The sequence below is a fragment of the Sebastes fasciatus genome, chromosome 19 (assembly GCF_043250625.1).
Source record: "Sebastes fasciatus isolate fSebFas1 chromosome 19, fSebFas1.pri, whole genome shotgun sequence".
NCBI classification, from domain to species: domain Eukaryota; kingdom Metazoa; phylum Chordata; class Actinopteri; order Perciformes; family Sebastidae; genus Sebastes; species Sebastes fasciatus.
In genome coordinates this window covers 13,883,866-13,901,914 of record NC_133813.1, presented here as the reverse complement: position 1 = coordinate 13,901,914, position 18,049 = coordinate 13,883,866, and the positions used below count along the sequence as shown (strand labels likewise).

Here is an 18,049-nt window from a genome sequence, read left to right as displayed (position 1 = left end):
CCCCAAAACTGCATGTGATTATCATAAAGTGGGCATGTCTGTAAAGGGGAGACTCGTGGGTACCCATAGAACCCATTTTCATTCACATATTTGGAGGTCAGAGGTCAAGGGACCCCTTTGAAAATGGTCATGACAGTTTTTCCTCGCCAAAATTTAGCATAACAACCTAAAAATCCAGTTGCGTTAATGCGTTAAAGAAATTAGTGCGGTTAAAACAAATTTGTTTCGCGTTAACATTGACAGCCCTAATCATTTTAATATATAACGAATGAGTGCAGCAGTGTGCTCCGCTATCCCTACTCACAAATGTACACACACAATAATAATTAACCCATAAACATAAGTGAGAAAATCCAAACAAGTTTATTTACAAACACAATACCATTAAAAAGAATGATCCAGAGTCAGTTAAGAAGCACTGTGTTATATATTACCTCCCTTCAGCACACAGACCAGTTCCCTTCCTTTTCCACTCTCGATTCAGTTTTGTCTGTGCAACAATTTAGTGGTCGAGCCAAAAACATTTTTGGTGTGGTCTCTAGTGCATAAACACACAAAGAGTCTGTATAAATGATGAAAGAAACAACATGAATCTTATTAGCAACCTTCAATTACAAAGGAAGTAATGGAGAATTGCACAACAGAGCATGAACAGAGGAGTGACAAAATACTATCTTACAGTCTCCTTTTTGAAGTGTACAACAAAATAAACAGTAAAAACAGCTTTCCTAGTTCGTAAATGCACGATGCTTTCTAGAGTGCACGGGGAGGTGAAACAATACAGTAGTAATAAAAGTGTTCACAAAAGGGCAGCAACCACCTTCGTGCATCTTTAATCAATGAGAACCGCATCCACTATTATACAATTCAACGAATCCATTCATCTTCCTGTGAAACAGTTCGTGAATACATCTCCAACAGCACTGTGAGTTCCAGTGGAGGCTTTAAGTGTAAACATATTTCAGTGATCATTGAAGCAGGCACACACAAAGCCAAGTATAGAGTAAAGTCATGCAGAGCGTTACATGATTATGAGTGGACTTTACAGGGAGTAAGACTTTGCTGATTCCAATAGAATATACGCTGAGAACCGCACATGGATTTCTACACCTTAGAGAGTCTTAAATCTCCTCTGATTTAAGGGAAAAACTAAGATTTAATTTGATGTTTTGTAGATAAGCAAAACACATGGGTGCATTGCATATCATATAGAGGGGTTTGATATCTCATAAGGCAGCATGGCTTAAGACATGAATGACAACGAGAGGCTGGGTCGCTCAACATGAGTACTGTGAGTACTATGTTGCTCTACAAATTGGATGTCTTTGAAAGTCAAAGTTTTGCTCAGGTGGTGTCAAAATATTCATCTGGCTTTTGTCCAAAACCATGACAAGCCAAAAAAAACAAAACATCCTCGCCTCTTCTCGTGTACACTTTTTTTCACCGGAAATATCAGAGGATTTTTTTGAATTGGGAGAAAGTAGGCCACTGAAAACAGGCCATTTCCATAGTGTTTTTAAAATATTCACCCCGTGAATATGGTGAATAGGAAATACATTACAAAAGTAGACAATTAGATGATCTTTTTTTTTTTTTTAAATATTAGTTTAATACCAAGGTTCAGATTTTGTTTTGCACAAACATTAAAAGCTGTCACACCCACAGAGTGTCCAAAATAAAGAGAGAAGACTAGGGGAATGACTGAGGGGGTACAAAGACCACCACTGCGGCCCATTTCAGCGTAAATACCTGTGCAACGTTGAGTAGAAAACAACACCTCTGTACAGCAGAGCCACTAGAAAAACTTCACAGAAACGACATCACTATGAGGACCACTTTTCACATTAAAAACAAGCATCCTATGGTTAGAGAGTCGGAGGTAACCATAGTGATTTGATTGGCTAAGTGAACAATTCAAGGTACACGTCGAAAAGAGAAGTATGTTGGCAATTAAAGCAAGCGACCTTCACTGTGTCTTGTGGAATAAGTGAGAGCAAAGAAGTGTACGCTCTGAAGGCCAACAAGTGTCTCATTGACTGAAATAAAACACAACCTGAACTAAAAGGTAAACCACGTTAAAGCAGAGGAGTGAGGGATCACGTGCACGGCGCCGTGTGTACGTTGATGATTCCGCGAGTATGCATGTGCATGAAGTTGAAAATTTCATGGGGCATCGCGTGGAAGCCCGGTCGTGGCTTGACGTTGTCATAGTAATGGTGGGTGATGAAGATGCCAGAGGGGTTCATGGGAAACGCCCAAAAACCGTAGAGGTGGACCTCCTCGCACATCTCCATGGCGGCGGTCACGAGCATCAGGCCGCTGCTGACCCGTTTGGCCCGGACGCCTTGTACCGCCCAGAAACGCTGCACGTTGAGCAGGTACTGCGGGTGGAAGAAGTACACGCCTCTCTGGGAGTCAAAGTCATCCAGCATGTACTTGACTCTGAACGATACGTCAGTGTTGCGGGTGTTGTAGAAGGCGGGAAGCACCACCGAGGAGTTCTCGTAGTTCTGGAGGACGTCGTAAAACGGTCGCCGCCATTTCTCCAGCTTCTGAAATCTGCAGACGAAGTGAAACATAAAGATGTGAAAAGCCAAAAGACAAGGAGACAGACTAAGAGAGAGAGAGGCCTGATTTCTCGCTCAGACACGTATTTACAGTACCTCTCTGTAATAATGCTCGGATTTATTGTCACCAGATCTGTTTTAGTGCCAACATCAGCTGAGTACTTCTCATTGATGGGTGGGATGTTGCACCTGTGGAAAATAAAGTACAAATCCACTGATAAAGGAGTTTAAAAACATTTGGTTTGACTTGATACAAACTCGACATGCTGGTGAGCTGCACACAAATGGAAGGAGTCTCTGTCTGTATGTATGTGTGTCCTACTAGATTCTCGACAACGGTTCATCCGATCGACTTCACAGTTGGCGGTTGTATTGATGAGAACCAAAGGAAGTGCAGTGTCAAGTGTGAAGTTGTTTGGATGAGGGGTTCTTGAGAAAGCTGCAAGCAGAAATACTCTATAGGCCAAGGGTAAAAGGTAAATTCTATTTTCCCATGTTTTTGTGTCTAAGTGATTAATAGGGACAACATTTTCTGAATTTGGTCCAGTATTGAGGGAGAGCGCTGTAGACGGCAGCTGGTCACGGGCAAAAACAAGCACTTTTAGTGGACGTAACGTTAACGTTTAGCTTCATTAGCTAGCTATAGCTGATAAAATCGGCCAGCAACATCTTTTTTAGCCGACAAAAATGGCCGTCGCCGGCCAGAAAAAAGACGCCTGCTTTTATCTTCCTATGTTTGAAATCAGGGTTTCAATATTACTAAGAATTTCAAAAGGTAAATCTGCCATCATCATTGTAAACTGTCTACTGTGTGAGAAAAGAAAACTATCAAAAGTTCAAGTGTAATGTTGATAAGTCTTTTTGTGTGATTGCATGCTCTGTTGGCAGTCCAAGTTTTATTCATATACAACCATAACAAACACCGAAGGATTATATCCCGTATACCTAAACACAAAATCTGCCGAGTCTATTTCCTTCCCACATTTGGTGTTCTTGATGATGCCACCGTTTCCAATAACAGCACATCTCTTGTACTGGGATTTGGAGTACGGCATATCCTGGATGAAACAGACGTTTCGTTAAATTCAGACAGACGGCGTTGAAATTAAATAGATCTTATCACAGTGGCATCAGACCATATCAAGTCTGCCTCTATAGTCAATAGAGGAACATAAACAGCTGTTGGACTCACATCAGGGAACATCTTGAAGACTTCAGTGGTGATGGGAAGAATACCACTGGTGTCCACCTCGTACCTCAGCTTGGTCCCTGCAGGAGTATTCCTCTTGGTGGTGAACAGAAAGGACGGAGCATTACAGCAGCGAGCAAGAGACATCCTTCACGGAGACAACAAAGAAAGGACAGGAGTTAGTTTATAAGACTTCAATCAAGACCAGAACTAGCTTAATCCTTGTGTTGTGTTGATTTTGGCTTGACCTCCTTGTTTGGGGTCTCACGGACCCTGATTCTGTAATATTAATAGAAAAATCAACCCATTTTTTAGCGCTGAATATATATATTTTCTCTTTTCTTCTGATCTTATTAAAAACCAATATGTTATGTAAAGAAGTATAGAAATAGTGACCCATCCCTTTGCCACAAACTGGGCTTTCACATGTGACAAAATGCGGAAATGATCATAAAGCATTATTGTTATTACACCAAATAAAGACATTTTTCATGTTTAATATGTTAAAGGGACATTAACAAATATGGATTATTTTTGTTTGCCGAAACATCATTTACAGATGAAGAAAATGTACAGTATGTTATTCTACATAATGACGCTTCTTAAGTTTTGGGTGAACTCCCTGTTTGACCTCTTATGAACAAACTGTTATAAAACTCCAATAACAGAAATCAGAATAGACGTATACAGGATGTGGAGGGGTAGTCCTGCATATCACAGATATAGTGAATATGGAAATCCACAGCTTTACAGTTGGCGTCTCTGATTATTTGGCAAACTTCTGAAACATATCCTCAGTTCAAATGAGCAATTGTCCAAGATTTAAAGGGGCAGTGTGTAGGATTTGGCGACATCTAGTGGTGTGGCTAAAGTGACTAACTATAGTGGTTTTGATACTAAAAATAAAGTGATGCCAAGGGGCGTGATAAAGCGGCATTATGTAACGAATTGGGATGAGAACATGTTGCGCTCAGCGGCCATCCTTACCATAATAACACTACTATAGGAGCAACGGAAGTCAGACGGCAGCTGGCGGTACTGCAGTTCTGCACTCCGCGACTCACACAGTTTCACAAGCGTGTCGGAGATATCGAAGATATGAAGGACTCATTCTAAGCTAACGGAAAGACGATTCGTAGTTTCAAGTGATTATAATGGAAACATACTTATGAATATTATATTCCATTTCTGCTAATAAATACCCGAAATGTTACACACTGCTCCTTTAAAAAAAACATCTAGACATTCAGTTGTACATTTCCTCTGCGGAGACGGAGTAGTGCTTACTTGAAGTTGTTGCTCTCCTCCTTGTTCTGCGACCACCTACACACCTGCAGGTTCCGCCATCTCTCAAACAGCTCTGAGGTTTTCACCCTGGCAGACAGGCAGAGAGACTTGTGGAATGAGGAAGGATACCCATGGCCATGTATTTTCCGATTAAAGTTTCTACAAGGGTAGTAAATTGAAGAAACATCATAAAAACGACTCAAAAAGACAAACAAGGGAAGGGGATGCAGAAGAAATTGCAGAGGTTACTCTGACCGACGCCGCTGGATCTCGACTTCCTGATAAAAAGACAGTGGCTTGCTCATCGAGCATGTCTGTAAATAGCTGTCCTTGAACTATCATTTCTTCCTTTGAGGTGATTGGGAGATGTGATTTGCTCTGGGAGGCAGGGTGGCACCATTACTCCGACTGTCTGGCAGCGTGACAGCAGTCATTCTCTGCCTCATGGCCCTTCATCAATGCGTTTGACATTAAAGTTTGGCAGCCCGAGGGACACGCACAAAAGGTCACTGGACAATGTTCACATTCACACAAAGAGGAAATGTGCTGCTCAAATTGCAGCATGCACAACCGGTTCATTGAGGAGTATAATGAATCTGGGCATTCATCTACTCCATAATGTGTTATTTATAGTGTGCTGCAGTTAAACTGGCAATAAGAGATGAGAGTGACCACTTTCAGCTGTAAAATGTTGGCGGTAAAATGCATGTCGTGTGGCAAGTTGTTCTCGCCTTTTGTTTTTATATATTGTGGGGATTTGCAGTGGGCAACTTGCTGTTTATTAGATACTAATAGTCTCTGTCACTTGATCACTTAGTGATTATTAAAAAAAAACAGAGCTAAATAATTTATTCATATGCTCAAGAGTCATCAAATCCATTTGGCTGAACTCTCAGAGTCATGGGAAATGTGTGCATCGTTGGTGTGGAGGTCACACTGACAATATATTTGGTTGCTATTTAGGATTGAAGTTAATATTTCCTCAAATCTGAAAGATATTCAGGGAATTCATACATCATAAATCAATCAGGTGTTGACTTTTCTCCCGACTTACCTGACAGGAGCTTGAGGATCACCTTAGGAGGAAAAAAAATGTTATGCTAAATAAGGTAGTCTACAACTCGTGTGGGCTATACGTCATAATGAACACTCACATTGTCAAGACTTTGACGTCAATAATCTCCTGTCTGAGCTCCCTGCATGCAGTGGAGTTGAATTCATATGAGCCATCGTAGTTTTCCAGATACCTGGAGGGATAGACACAGTCATCCTCGGCCTAAACCTCAAGAGAATCAACAGAATTTACAAAAAGAAAAAAAAAAACTGTGGAGATAAAATGCAATATATAAAACTGTGTGTTGCAAGGACACAATAAAAGGAAATTAGCTTACATTTACTACAAAAATGTCTTTATGAAATACTAAAAATATCAGTGTGGCATTGCGGGATGACAAATGACAGAAGTGATGCAACTGATTTTAGGCGTCACAGACAGGAGAGTCACATATACACGGTTTACTGGACACTTGCACCAGATTCTGTTACATCTTAGTCTAAACCAACGTGAGACACTAACTAAGAAAAGTAATACCTCTCATATTTTCACTTATTTAATTGGTTATGATGAGAACTTGCATGGGTTAAGATTGGTATCCTTTGATTAAAATGTGTAAATATGCTGTAGATTAATTTAAGAGGAGAAACAATAAAGGGAGGTTGATTCCAGTGCATAGCTTGTTAAAAAGGTTAGTTAGCTGTAGCAGTGCAGTGTCTGGCAGATATCAGTATGAGAGTCTTTACTTTTGTGTGAGTTTATACGATTTATATAATCAACTACATAAAGTAATGTTGAATGTCAATAACCAATAAGATTTAATAACTACAGCTAAAGAATTTGATTAATCTATTTTACACATAGAACAATCATTACATTGAAATGGCAACATTAACCAAACAAAAATCATCAGGTGTGACTGTTTTTTGGGGCGATTTGACAAAATGCTTCAGCAGAGGAAGTTGAAAGGATTGTAAAATTTATATCAACGTGTTACAGTAATAAGTATCTGTGCACTGATGCCTGATTTCTTGCAGAACAATGTTGTATTTACTTACAATCAGACTGCAGTCTGGATAAAATGTGTGTGAAACAACGTTCTTTGTTTTTTATGTATACAAGGTGTTATTATCATGTTGGGCCAGAGGGATTTAAAGATTTTTATTAGGCTGCAAAGATTAACCAAAAACAACAAATCTATTTTTCATAACTGCACTTTGCATTTCTGGAGTGGATGTGAATGTGAAGTTACTTATTGTATGTTAAAGGCAGACTATGTAACTTTTTGAAAGAATAAAATAACACATCCTTCCTCTTACAAATGAAATGTTGAATTCATAAGCAATAAAACAAACCTTTGTTTAATTACAGTTAGGAATTTTTGGTGTTTACTGACTTTATGACTCTCTTTGTGCTCCCGCTACACTACAGTTTAGAGTGTCACAGATAAACCACGTGTAGCCACAGAGGCCGCTGTTCTGCAAAAGTCACATAGTTGGGCTGATCATTTTCTTAGCGGATGCAAAATGTTACTTGATTTTCTCAGAATTCTGAAGACAGTTCAAATTGATTTTCTTTTTTATCATTTTGTATCGCCAATTGATTTAAACCAAGTGTTTAACTCAACTGTAGCATTAGGCCTCTTTCTGCTACGTCAAGTTAAAGCAAAAGATTTAATTTAATTACAACAATAAGTGCTTCAAAATATAACCTTGACTTGAAAACCTTGAAAAGGCCTTTGAAATGTTTTCAACTTGCATGCAAATACAACATTGTTTCTGTCTATCTTTGGTACACAGGCATGAGGCAATAAACAGGCACTAAAATATGATAATGGACATTGAGTTTCAGCCAAAAGTTTTTTTTATCCAATTGTCAATAGTCTCATCCCCAAAGGGTTTCTCTCTTTAGCCCTGATCTATAATTTTCCTTTTAGGTTTGGGCAGATGGCCACAGAACTGACAGTCACCTCTCTCTGTAAATAAACCTGTTTTATATATAATCTATAAAGCTAATTTTACTTTTCTATTTAACTTTTATCATCTACAGTAATCATAGATTCAAAATATACCACTTCGTAATATATTTTTTGATGCTTGACTGAGACAAGATTAAACGCCAAAACGGCAGCAATTGCAATATGTATTTTGTAAGAGTGAATGTTGTTTTACGTCACATCAGATAGATAAGATGGAAGATGGATAATATTGCAGAATATTACCTTTGGCTGTGGAGGTAAATGAGGCGAGTTTTAAAAAAATAAATAAATAAGAAGAAGAAAAGAACGCAGCGAGCAATACAATGGAGGGATGCATTAAAGGAACAAGATGCTCGGATGAAATCGTAAGGAACGATGAAACTGGTTGTCTACATCCACCTGATGATGCAGTGTATTTCTATAATAATATCTGGCACTCGAATAGGGCTATTCATGCTTGTTTTGGCTAAGATGATGAAACCTTTGCAAGTGTTCTCTGTTCAGATCTAAAAGAAGCAAGACAGATGAATTTCATCTCATGTTTTTAAGGTCAATGCTGGTTCAAAAACCAATCCAGAAAGACTAATTGCTCGGTGCAATTTGGATTTGGAGCTGAAACAAATCTGGCACCTTTCTGTCTTATCGTCACGAGGAAAGTAAAGTGGAAAAGGGGGGTAAATCCAGGTCGCAGAGAGAGACAATGCAGATGTGAGAAGGGGAGATAGGGGGGGGGGAGCAGAGAGAAGTGTCCACACTATGTACATGGCATACACACAGAGCTGTGCAGAACACATGAGACACAGATTGAGGAGGAGGACAAGGCATTCGGAGATGGGTGCTGGATGGGACACAGACGTACGAGGAGAAGCCAGTACATCAACAGGAGACCGTGGTTCAACCAGCTTCTGAAGGGGGAGGGGGGATGGGGGATCTGGGGTCGAGGTGGACGGGATCAGACAACATGCAAGAGCAAATCTGAAGTGCAACCACCACTGAAAAAATATGAGAGTTTATACCTTTCAGAGTAATGAAAAAGAAAGAGGCATTCTTGGGTTTCTGTGAAAATACTAAAAATGCCTTCAGACTGTCCTACCTTTTTTTTTTCTTCTTAATATCGGCTAGGCAGGGTGTGACTATTACGGAGATCTGAGAATCTGGCTGAAAATTCTGACGGAAACATCTGTCAACATGCAGACAGGTTAAGTTAGAGTTAATTATGTGTTGTAGTCCTGCACCCTGCTAACTTCCTACACCTGCAGAGTTTCCAAAACAATAGAGCAAAAGAAGTGTACATGTGCTGCAGCTTGTATATTCTCTCTAAAGCATCTGCTGTTAGCACGTAACAGCGGCCCAGTCCACACATGCAGGGCTGGGTCGTCACTATGTGATGTATTGAAACTTCTCTATATCTCTGTCTCTGTCTTACACTCTCTTTTCTCAGAGGTGTTGTGCAGTAAGTCACGATGGAAAGGTACCTTTTCCTTCCATTTCTGGCCGGCTTCAGAGATCCATCATCCGAGAAATTAACGGGACCGGTCCAATTTCCTGTCTCGTCCCCTTTGAGTCGGCTAAACTGTTGCGCACTAGTAAAAAAAGTTTATTTGTCAGTTTATTTGGGATTTATTGTCCTCACTGTGCAAAAGTCAAACACAACCAACTCAAAGCTGCACATTCACACATATGTACATTATTAAGGGGGGGGCAACTTTTTGGCACAAGAAAAACAAGTCAAAGTATGACACCAAACATGGTTAGAATGGGTTTTCGGTTAATGACGTCATGGTTTGAATGGTTCCTTTATGCTCTGCTGGGCTGTCGCCACTAACCCGAGTGTGACTCAAACATTCACACTCTGCAATATCGGCCTGCAGGAGTGTTAGACGTTTAGTTAAAATATGTGGAAGTCCCAGTGATTTAAGAGAGGAATAATAGTCGTTGCCAATAAAAGTCAAATTACTGCTGAGGAAGAGATGCCAAGATTTTAACGATTTGGACCATATTTTCAGCCAGATATTACTAATAAAGGTGGTGTCCTCCGGGATTATCTCGACTTGAAGACAACAGATTTATAACACAAACGTGTCTGTGTCTAATGAAAACATGCTATTGGCTGCTTTATTGGAAATGTAGCATCCAGTGTTTTTTAAATTCGACCCACACTAGAGACTAAAAGTCAGGATATCGTCACTATAACATCACAGTGGATTCATCAGAGGAGGCCATTTGGTGCAGGAGGTTCATGTTGGTGTGCTTTCTAACAAATTTTAGAGAGATGAAGGACATCAGAGTTGTATTTTCTGAAATGCCCCAAAATCTTTTAGGTTTTTAAAACACCTTTGTGTAATTTCCCCTCAGCCTCTCTGACTGCACCGGCAAACGAGCGGAGCAAAAGTCCTATTACTGGGGAAATAGACAAAATAGCATCACAAAAATAGGTTTCAAGATTAGTATTGCTGTTTACGCTAAGTTCCTACCCTATACCTAAAGAAAATAGTTAATATTTGTTGTGTTATGGCTTCAGAATGATGAAGACAGTTGGAGAACAATCAGATACTAAATAGGATGTAGGCTCTACAGGATGACTTTCTTCTTTGGTGACTATCATGTTTTTCCCAAACAGATTTTTAGCCATTCTATTATCTCAAATGGTTAGACAAATAGTGCATCTAGCTGACATAATGTTTAAAATGTCTTGCTTCGCCCCTGGTTCACAGCACACTAATCTTTTTGGTCTCCTCCAGGGAGAAAAAGGGGAAAACTTAAACAATATCAGGGATGAATTGATGTGAATTAAAGGATGGTTGGTGATATACTTTTCTTTTCGTTGTTGTCAACAAATCCCATGAAAAGACCAACAACAATGCATCTCTTAATACTTTCTGAGCTCTCCAGCCTGTCTGTGGCTCTCAGCCCCATGTCCATCGGTTCCTATGAGACATCAATGTATAGAGTTTTATTCTACAAAAGGCTCAGTCATTTCCTAAAATGGCATTTCCAGTTGCATATAACCACTTAGGCTAAGGTTGCCCTTCAATTTTGAACAAAGAATTCCCTTATGCGTTGCTAGAAGGTCCTTAGCAACCATTTTCCTCCCCATTTTACCCTTTTCTAAGGGTCTTTTAAAAGTTCAATAATTTGTGTAGCATGAGACAATGGCTGAATTTATGGTGATTGAAGTATAGATTCTTAAATATCTCTACCAGACTTGAACCAGACCTTGAACACCACACTAGGAGGAATCATGCCAAATGTTGTGGTCGTGAGTTTTTTTGGTGCGTGGGACTTTCGAGTCGGTTGTGCTGTCAAGTAACGATAAAGGATGATAATGTGAGTGACGCATAACCATGGTAACTGAAGTGCATATTATGATAGTAACGACAGTGAGAGCCGTAGTCTAAACACTTTGGGCAAGGAGATGACCTAAGACGATTTATGCAACGCTCCTGAATGAAGCTAAGGGAAATGTTTTGCCAAAGGGACAAACTTAAGTTTAAAAGATTAGATTATGCAACCGGGGCACTGGACACTGTACTGTACAGCAATCATCACTCAAACAGGACTAAATTGAGTGTTGGCTCGTATTAACAGCATGAGGACGTGTCCTGCTATACGTGGGGCTTGACAAAAAAATATACATCAGTGTAATGAGGGAAAATGGTGTGTCTCATTTATGTATTTTACTTGTTTTTTGGACAACAATGGAGGACTATGGAACCAAGGATCACACTTTGGATACACCTGAGGCCAATTAATTTTTTGGGTTTTGGTATTTCATGGGATTTGTTGACAGTAAGGATCCTTTAAAAATCTAATATTAACATATTAAAGGTTAAGAGTTCTTCAACTGTGAACAGACTATTCACATCCAAACATCAGTGGGCATACACAACTTCTCCCATTACCCACTGATTATTATGCAAGGATTCATGTGTGAGTCATTTCTGTGCTCCGTGGGCGTTGTGTGCTAAATTCAGCAGGGAAACTGAACCCTAAGAGCCTTTCTGGGTGCATTATGTGATCGAGCATTCATCATCGGGGACTCATGTCAATACCGATCTTCATTCTCTTAGTGCCACTTCAACACCTCAATAACACTCTGCTGCAGAACTGAACAAGTTAAAATCAGAGAGATATATGTGCCTCGGTGTGCCTGTGTGCTGTTATACAGAAACGCTAATTAGTCGCTTATCAGTAATCTTAATCATAACCAAAACACTATGAAAGCTTGGCTTGATCGATAACACATATACTGCATAATAAAGATATCTTTTGTGGCTACCAATAAAACCCTAATCAATCTCATGTCTGACGCACGGATCAATCCAGTCCCTTCAATTCAAACATAAAGAGTCCATTTATCTCCCACTGACTCAATTATGAGTCCAGTTCAGACAGTAATCTGAGCATTAGGTCGGACAAACAACAAGCACAAAGTTGCTCTGCTGCGCTAATGTGCTCTGATTCTGCCCGCGGGCCTTGTTAATGGGACTTGAAAGCAGGAAGGACTTTTATATATATTGGATTCTGTGACTTGGCCTGTTTTTTAGGGTCGGCCTGGCACGTCGACTCAGATGTCCATTTATTGTGGCCAGGGGTATTTCCTGTAACGACTAAGGGCTCCTTAAGATGGACACTTAATTGTCTTTATCAAAACAGGAAATGCAACGCTTATATTTATGCAAACAGATGTGAGCTCCTCTCTGCATTATAAGTATCAGATACGTTTTCAATAAGTGTTGCTATATTTTGTATATTGATAAGTTAGCTATTGTATAGTTTTTTGCACATTATCTTTGTCTTTTTGCTAAGCTGCTGTATCTATCTATCTATTTTTAACAGGGAACCACTCCTGTAAATGGTGTGTCTTATAAATTATGAACTAGCAGTTGCTAGAATCTTTATATCCATGTACAGCCCTGAAAAAGAAACACAGAAAGCTCCTCAGAACCGTGGAGGCACAACCCAAATACATAATGCATCAAGAAGGGCTCAAGTCACATGTACAAAAACTAGACTATTTACTCAGTAAAGCCAACCAGTTTTTTTTTTTATAACAAATGTCACGTTTATGTCATTTATCAAGCAAAAATGCCAACCATTTGCTGGTTTCAGCTTCTCAAAACTTTGAGAATTTTCTGCTTTTCTCTGCTTTATATAATTGTATATTGAGTTTCTTTTTATTCTTGGACTGTTGGTCAGACAAACTATCAATTCAAAGATGTCACCTTGACCTCTGGAAAACTGTGAGGGGTATTTTTAACGTATTTTTTCTGATATTTTTTATAAAATGGTCGACAGATTAGCTGACAATTAAGATAATTATAATTTTTTGGGATGGTACCTAACCAACCCGCTCCAGCCTGGGGCCTCTGGTGCTATACTCTTTCTAGCTGAGAGTGTTTTTAGATAACGCCCTCCTTCAAGTCAAATGGAGGTGAAGTATTTATATGTCTTCGTTTACAAAAAGTGTGTCACTCACTGCAATCTGCCATTTTACGATCCTACATTCTCCGCTACTTCATCTTAATGTGAGTGAAGGCGGGCAGCGAGCTGATTCATGTGACACCACAATGTGACTCCATGGAAACTCAATGGCCAGAATAACCAAGTGCGACAATGTTCATGACTTAAGTTTGACTTTAATGGGCGTCCTCGTACAGTTAGAGGAGAGCCCGTTGCCCTTTCGGTCATGTGGTGATGGACGTATACAAAGTGAGCTGGTGTAAGATCGATGAAACCTAAGCTTTCTGAAGCACCCAAATGTCTCCCCTGCTGCCGCTAGACGCCTCTGGTTTTTCACTGTGATGCCCTGACACACTATAGAGCGCATGATAAACACCTCGCCAGCACGTTGTGATGCTCGGGTTTAGCAGTAAAAAGAGGCAGGGCGTGGTCGAACCCATGTGGACAACCTGGCTGTTTACGCTTGGAGAGATGTCATAAGATGACGTCTTCTCCCTCTCTCTCTGCATCACACACACACACACATGCAAACACAGTCGTTTCATCACTCCCTCTCGTCGTCGCCTCCTTCCCCCTCTCTCTCTCTCTCTCTCGCTTTCCCCCACTTGCACTGAGGTGTGTGTGCAGACAGACTGTAGCAAAATGGCTGCCGCTGCATGAGCCCACTGGTTTCTGTTGCGTGGCTTGTTCCCCCCTCTCTCTCCCAGAGGGGCACAGGCGGAGGAAGGTGTGCGTCGGGGTCTGAATTCATGCATCCCACCGCAGAGGTCGGGATGCCATGAATCCACTATCGTCAGACCAGCCCAGCAGGGTGGCAGGGGAGGGGTTATAGCTGTGGGACGCTCTCAGATTGCAGCACATATATGTTTGCTTTTGAGGTTAACATGATATGTGCTGTCTGTAAAATATCTGGAGGTGGGGGGAAATCGTTCAGATTTTTTGTTTGGAGTGAGTGTTCCTTGTAACCACCTAAAGATAAAAACATCCCGGCTTCTCAGCATCTGCTCGTCTCACACTGAAATTTGTCTCAGAATGTAAAAAAAAAAAAGAAAAAGGGGGATTTTAGTGGATAAATTGGTCTTTAGATGAGTGAAAAAGTGGACTTCCAACCTGCTCAAGAACCCATATTAGCAGGGAGACAGATACTGTTGCAGAGGTATTATAAAACAGGGCTCTGCAGTGGCTGTGTGTGTGTGTGTGTGCAGCCTGCATGGTGAGAAATGATTTATTTAACAGAGACCAAATAAGAAATACACATCATCTTTATCATGTTGATATCTGTACTCATCATCATCAGCTCCAATAGTTGCATTGTGATATATAAATCTGATGCCTCTGTAAGATGTAGGCTACCACCAGTCAAGAAGGCTGAAATCAAATAAACATCTTTGGGGTTTGGGGGTGGGGGGGGAGGATATAAAGAAACAGGGGAGACCATTACCATACACAGCTGGAGCACTGTGTATGGTATGAATGGGATGCTTCGTTCTCAGAAAAATATCAAAAATCATAAATCCAATGGAAATTGTTTTCTATATGCCACTGGGAGAAAAAAAGATGGATGGTTAATTGCTATTGTTCTTTTCAGCCATGAAAGCTTGTCCTGTATCATCCAGACTACTCCCATTTAAACAGTTTATCATTCATTATTGATGTTTATCACCATTCAGTCATTAACTGAAGTCTCACACAATGAATGCATGCTTCTTTTTTTTTAAGGCTGAATGTTATCCTTATACAGTGTCTTGTTATTATTATTATTATTATTATTAACAGCAATAAGGCCTGTAATGGAAATTCTGTCCATATTCCAAGATGACTCCTATAATGAACGTTGAAATAAGGACTGTCTGAGTAAAACAACTAATTTTCTCACAGTTCCCCGTTGTAGATTTCTATATAATCACATTGTAATAATCTCCTGCAGTGCACTCTTCTGCAGACTTTGTGTGACTCTGTATAACCTCTTGTTGCAAGAATAAAATACAACAAAGACATTTCATCTGCTTGATAATCCTTATTTCAATGTTCATTATAGGACTCATCTTGGAATATTGACAGAATTTCCATTACAGGCCTCATGATAAAACAGAGATAATAATCCAACACTTACCTCTTAATGTAGTTTTTTCCATAGAGAATCTGTTGCAATAGTGTGACGAGTCCAAATGCGCAAATGAATATAAAACAAAGGGATCTATTGCCGAGGATGTCTTTGCCCGACGACGGGTCGGCATATCCCATTCTGCGGCGCAGCATCCAGGTCTTGGGGGTGACACCCGGTTAGGTGTCTCTGTCCTCTGCTGCATTCAGGACCAGGACCAGGACCAGGAGGAGCGCAGCAGAGGTCGAGTACCAGCCGGACAAAACATTGTCCATCACACCATCTCTAGGCTGTTTGACCGCTCAGCATCATTGCTGCCAAATGATAAAACATTGCACTGCAAAATCATGAATCCAATTCTGACAAAATAAGTATTATTATCTTTATGTATTTTAGTGTAAAAAACATGCATGAAATTCTAGAATTTGTTGTCGACGTTCTAGAATTTATGTCGACGTTCTAGAATTTGTTGTCGACGTTCTAGAATTTGTGTCGACGCCTCGACGAGGTGCAGTCAGTCGCTCGGTTGGATGGATGCAAAGTACAATGCAGATTATCCAAATGACGCGCGTAAAAGGGTTATTTCTCTCGAATTAATCTCCAAATATTAAATCAGATAAAAAGCAATGGTTTCTTTTTTTTAAATTGAGCTATACTGGTGCGAGCTGAAAGAAAGAAAGAAAAAAAACACACACATCCTCCATGCTTCATCTCAAATCTGAGCAAAAGTGCGTGACTGAAATGTAAAAGGAGGAGGAGGAGGAGGAGGAAGAGGATGCGCCTTTTCTCAGCCTGTATGGCAGCGAGCCAGCTGGGGGCGTTTCATTCAGATGCTCCTCACTCACACTGCCAAAAACCCCAAGGTCATCATGGTCTCCTTTAAGGATGCTCCTCCTGCATGTGCTCTCTCTTAAAATAGCCTATTATGAATTCACCTGATTCACCTGACCTCCTTTCCTTACATAGGCTGGTAAACATGTATAGCCTATATCAGAACCTGTCACTAAACTGTATATTACATCATCTAAGATTATACATTGAATTATAATTTTCTTCAAAGCTGATGCTGACCTGAACAACATCATCATTATGATGGGGAAAGCATTTATATTTAAAGCTATAAAAAGACAGCAATTAAACACTGAACGTTTCAAAATGTTTTTGAAACATCAGTGGGTTCTGGAGAAGGATGATAATAGAAATAAAGAACAGAATATAATTTGTGAGCGTGGGTACTTTGAGTCAGGGTGAGGATTGGAGTTAAACAAAATTAGTAAATAAATAATGTCGATAAAGGTCAACTAAAGAGATGTAAATATGTCCTTTTTTTCTATATAATAGAATAGATAATTGTGTAAGCGAATGTGTCTAAGTGGATATGTATATGAATGCGTGTGTAGACATATGTATATACTGTATGTATATATATATATATATATATATTTATATATGAGGTTGGTTGTATGTATATGAATATGAATATGTATGTATATGAATATGAACTTATCTCTTGACACTGCACTATTACAACGGGTAGTACTTTTTTTTTCTTTTCTTTATCTTATGTTTCTTTTTTTTGTTTCTATATGTTGTTGCTGCTGTCTGTATGTCCCTTTACAAGTATGTGTATGTATTCTTTGCGTGCTTTTTATTCATTGCAGTTCATGTCAAAGTGATGGACAAAATGACAAAAGAAATTATGCATGATATCTTCTCTCTAATGGCTATATTCAACTTCAAACTGAGTTCCAATACCCATACCATACTATTCAGTATGCCAGAAAAGGATTTAGTATGTCCCAATAAATAGTATGTCAAATGCAGTATGCCAAAACAACATTTTGCATGATATCTGGCTATTCTGACCCACAATCCCCTGTGCAGCGGATATATGAGTAAGAGAGTCAAAGTTCAAGGTGCAATGTTATGACGAAGTAGTATGTATACTGCATGCAACAATACATACTTTGTAAGGGCAGCTGCAGTACGTACTAAAAGTAAAAAGAAAAGTGATTTGGAACGTACCCAATGTCTCCCACCACTGTTTTAGAGCCTGGGGGACAATTTAAAACCTTAACAGCAATATTGTGGCAAGCTAAACCCTGACAGCAGCACCTCCTCACAGCCAAACTCCTGACAGAAGTCAGTGGATTTTACAGCGCTGCGCCTGGTGCTGATAACTGCATTAGTGCCATTGATTTCTGCCGGTGTCCACTTTGACAGCAGTTTGAATGTGTCATCAAAGTCCAGTCTGGGCTGCTTCAGCAGTATGCATTAACACCTTTAAAGCTGCATACACTTGAAATGTGGGAATTTTAAGATTATAGGCTATTTTGCACCTCAAGGAGTGATCAGCGAGCGCGTTTACAAATCTGTTGAGTCTGACACATATTAGTAGTGTCACTTT

The 18,049-nt window shown here is 39.8% G+C and overlaps 1 protein-coding gene across 6 annotated transcripts; it reads right to left on the bottom strand.

The window, feature by feature from the left end:
- Positions 1–344: 344 nt before the first annotated feature.
- st8sia5 (ST8 alpha-N-acetyl-neuraminide alpha-2,8-sialyltransferase 5) lies at positions 345–16,391 on the bottom strand. 6 transcript variants are annotated; one of them, XM_074618730.1, is made up of 9 exons: positions 15,652–16,391; positions 9,551–9,658; positions 9,169–9,255; positions 6,198–6,290; positions 5,044–5,202; positions 3,760–3,904; positions 3,513–3,625; positions 2,664–2,756; positions 345–2,559 (listed from the first exon to the last, which is right to left on the bottom strand). In XM_074618730.1, exons 1-9 carry the CDS (start codon positions 15,795–15,797, stop codon positions 2,097–2,099), a joined length of 1,407 nt encoding a protein of 468 aa, XP_074474831.1. In that variant the 5' UTR covers positions 15,798–16,391; the 3' UTR covers positions 345–2,096. The 6 variants fall into 6 exon arrangements, with proteins under 6 accessions (XP_074474831.1, XP_074474833.1, XP_074474832.1 ...); XM_074618732.1 differs by having other exon boundaries at positions 5,044–5,130; XM_074618731.1 differs by lacking the exon at positions 9,169–9,255 and having other exon boundaries at positions 15,652–16,390.
- Positions 16,392–18,049: the final 1,658 nt, after the last annotated feature.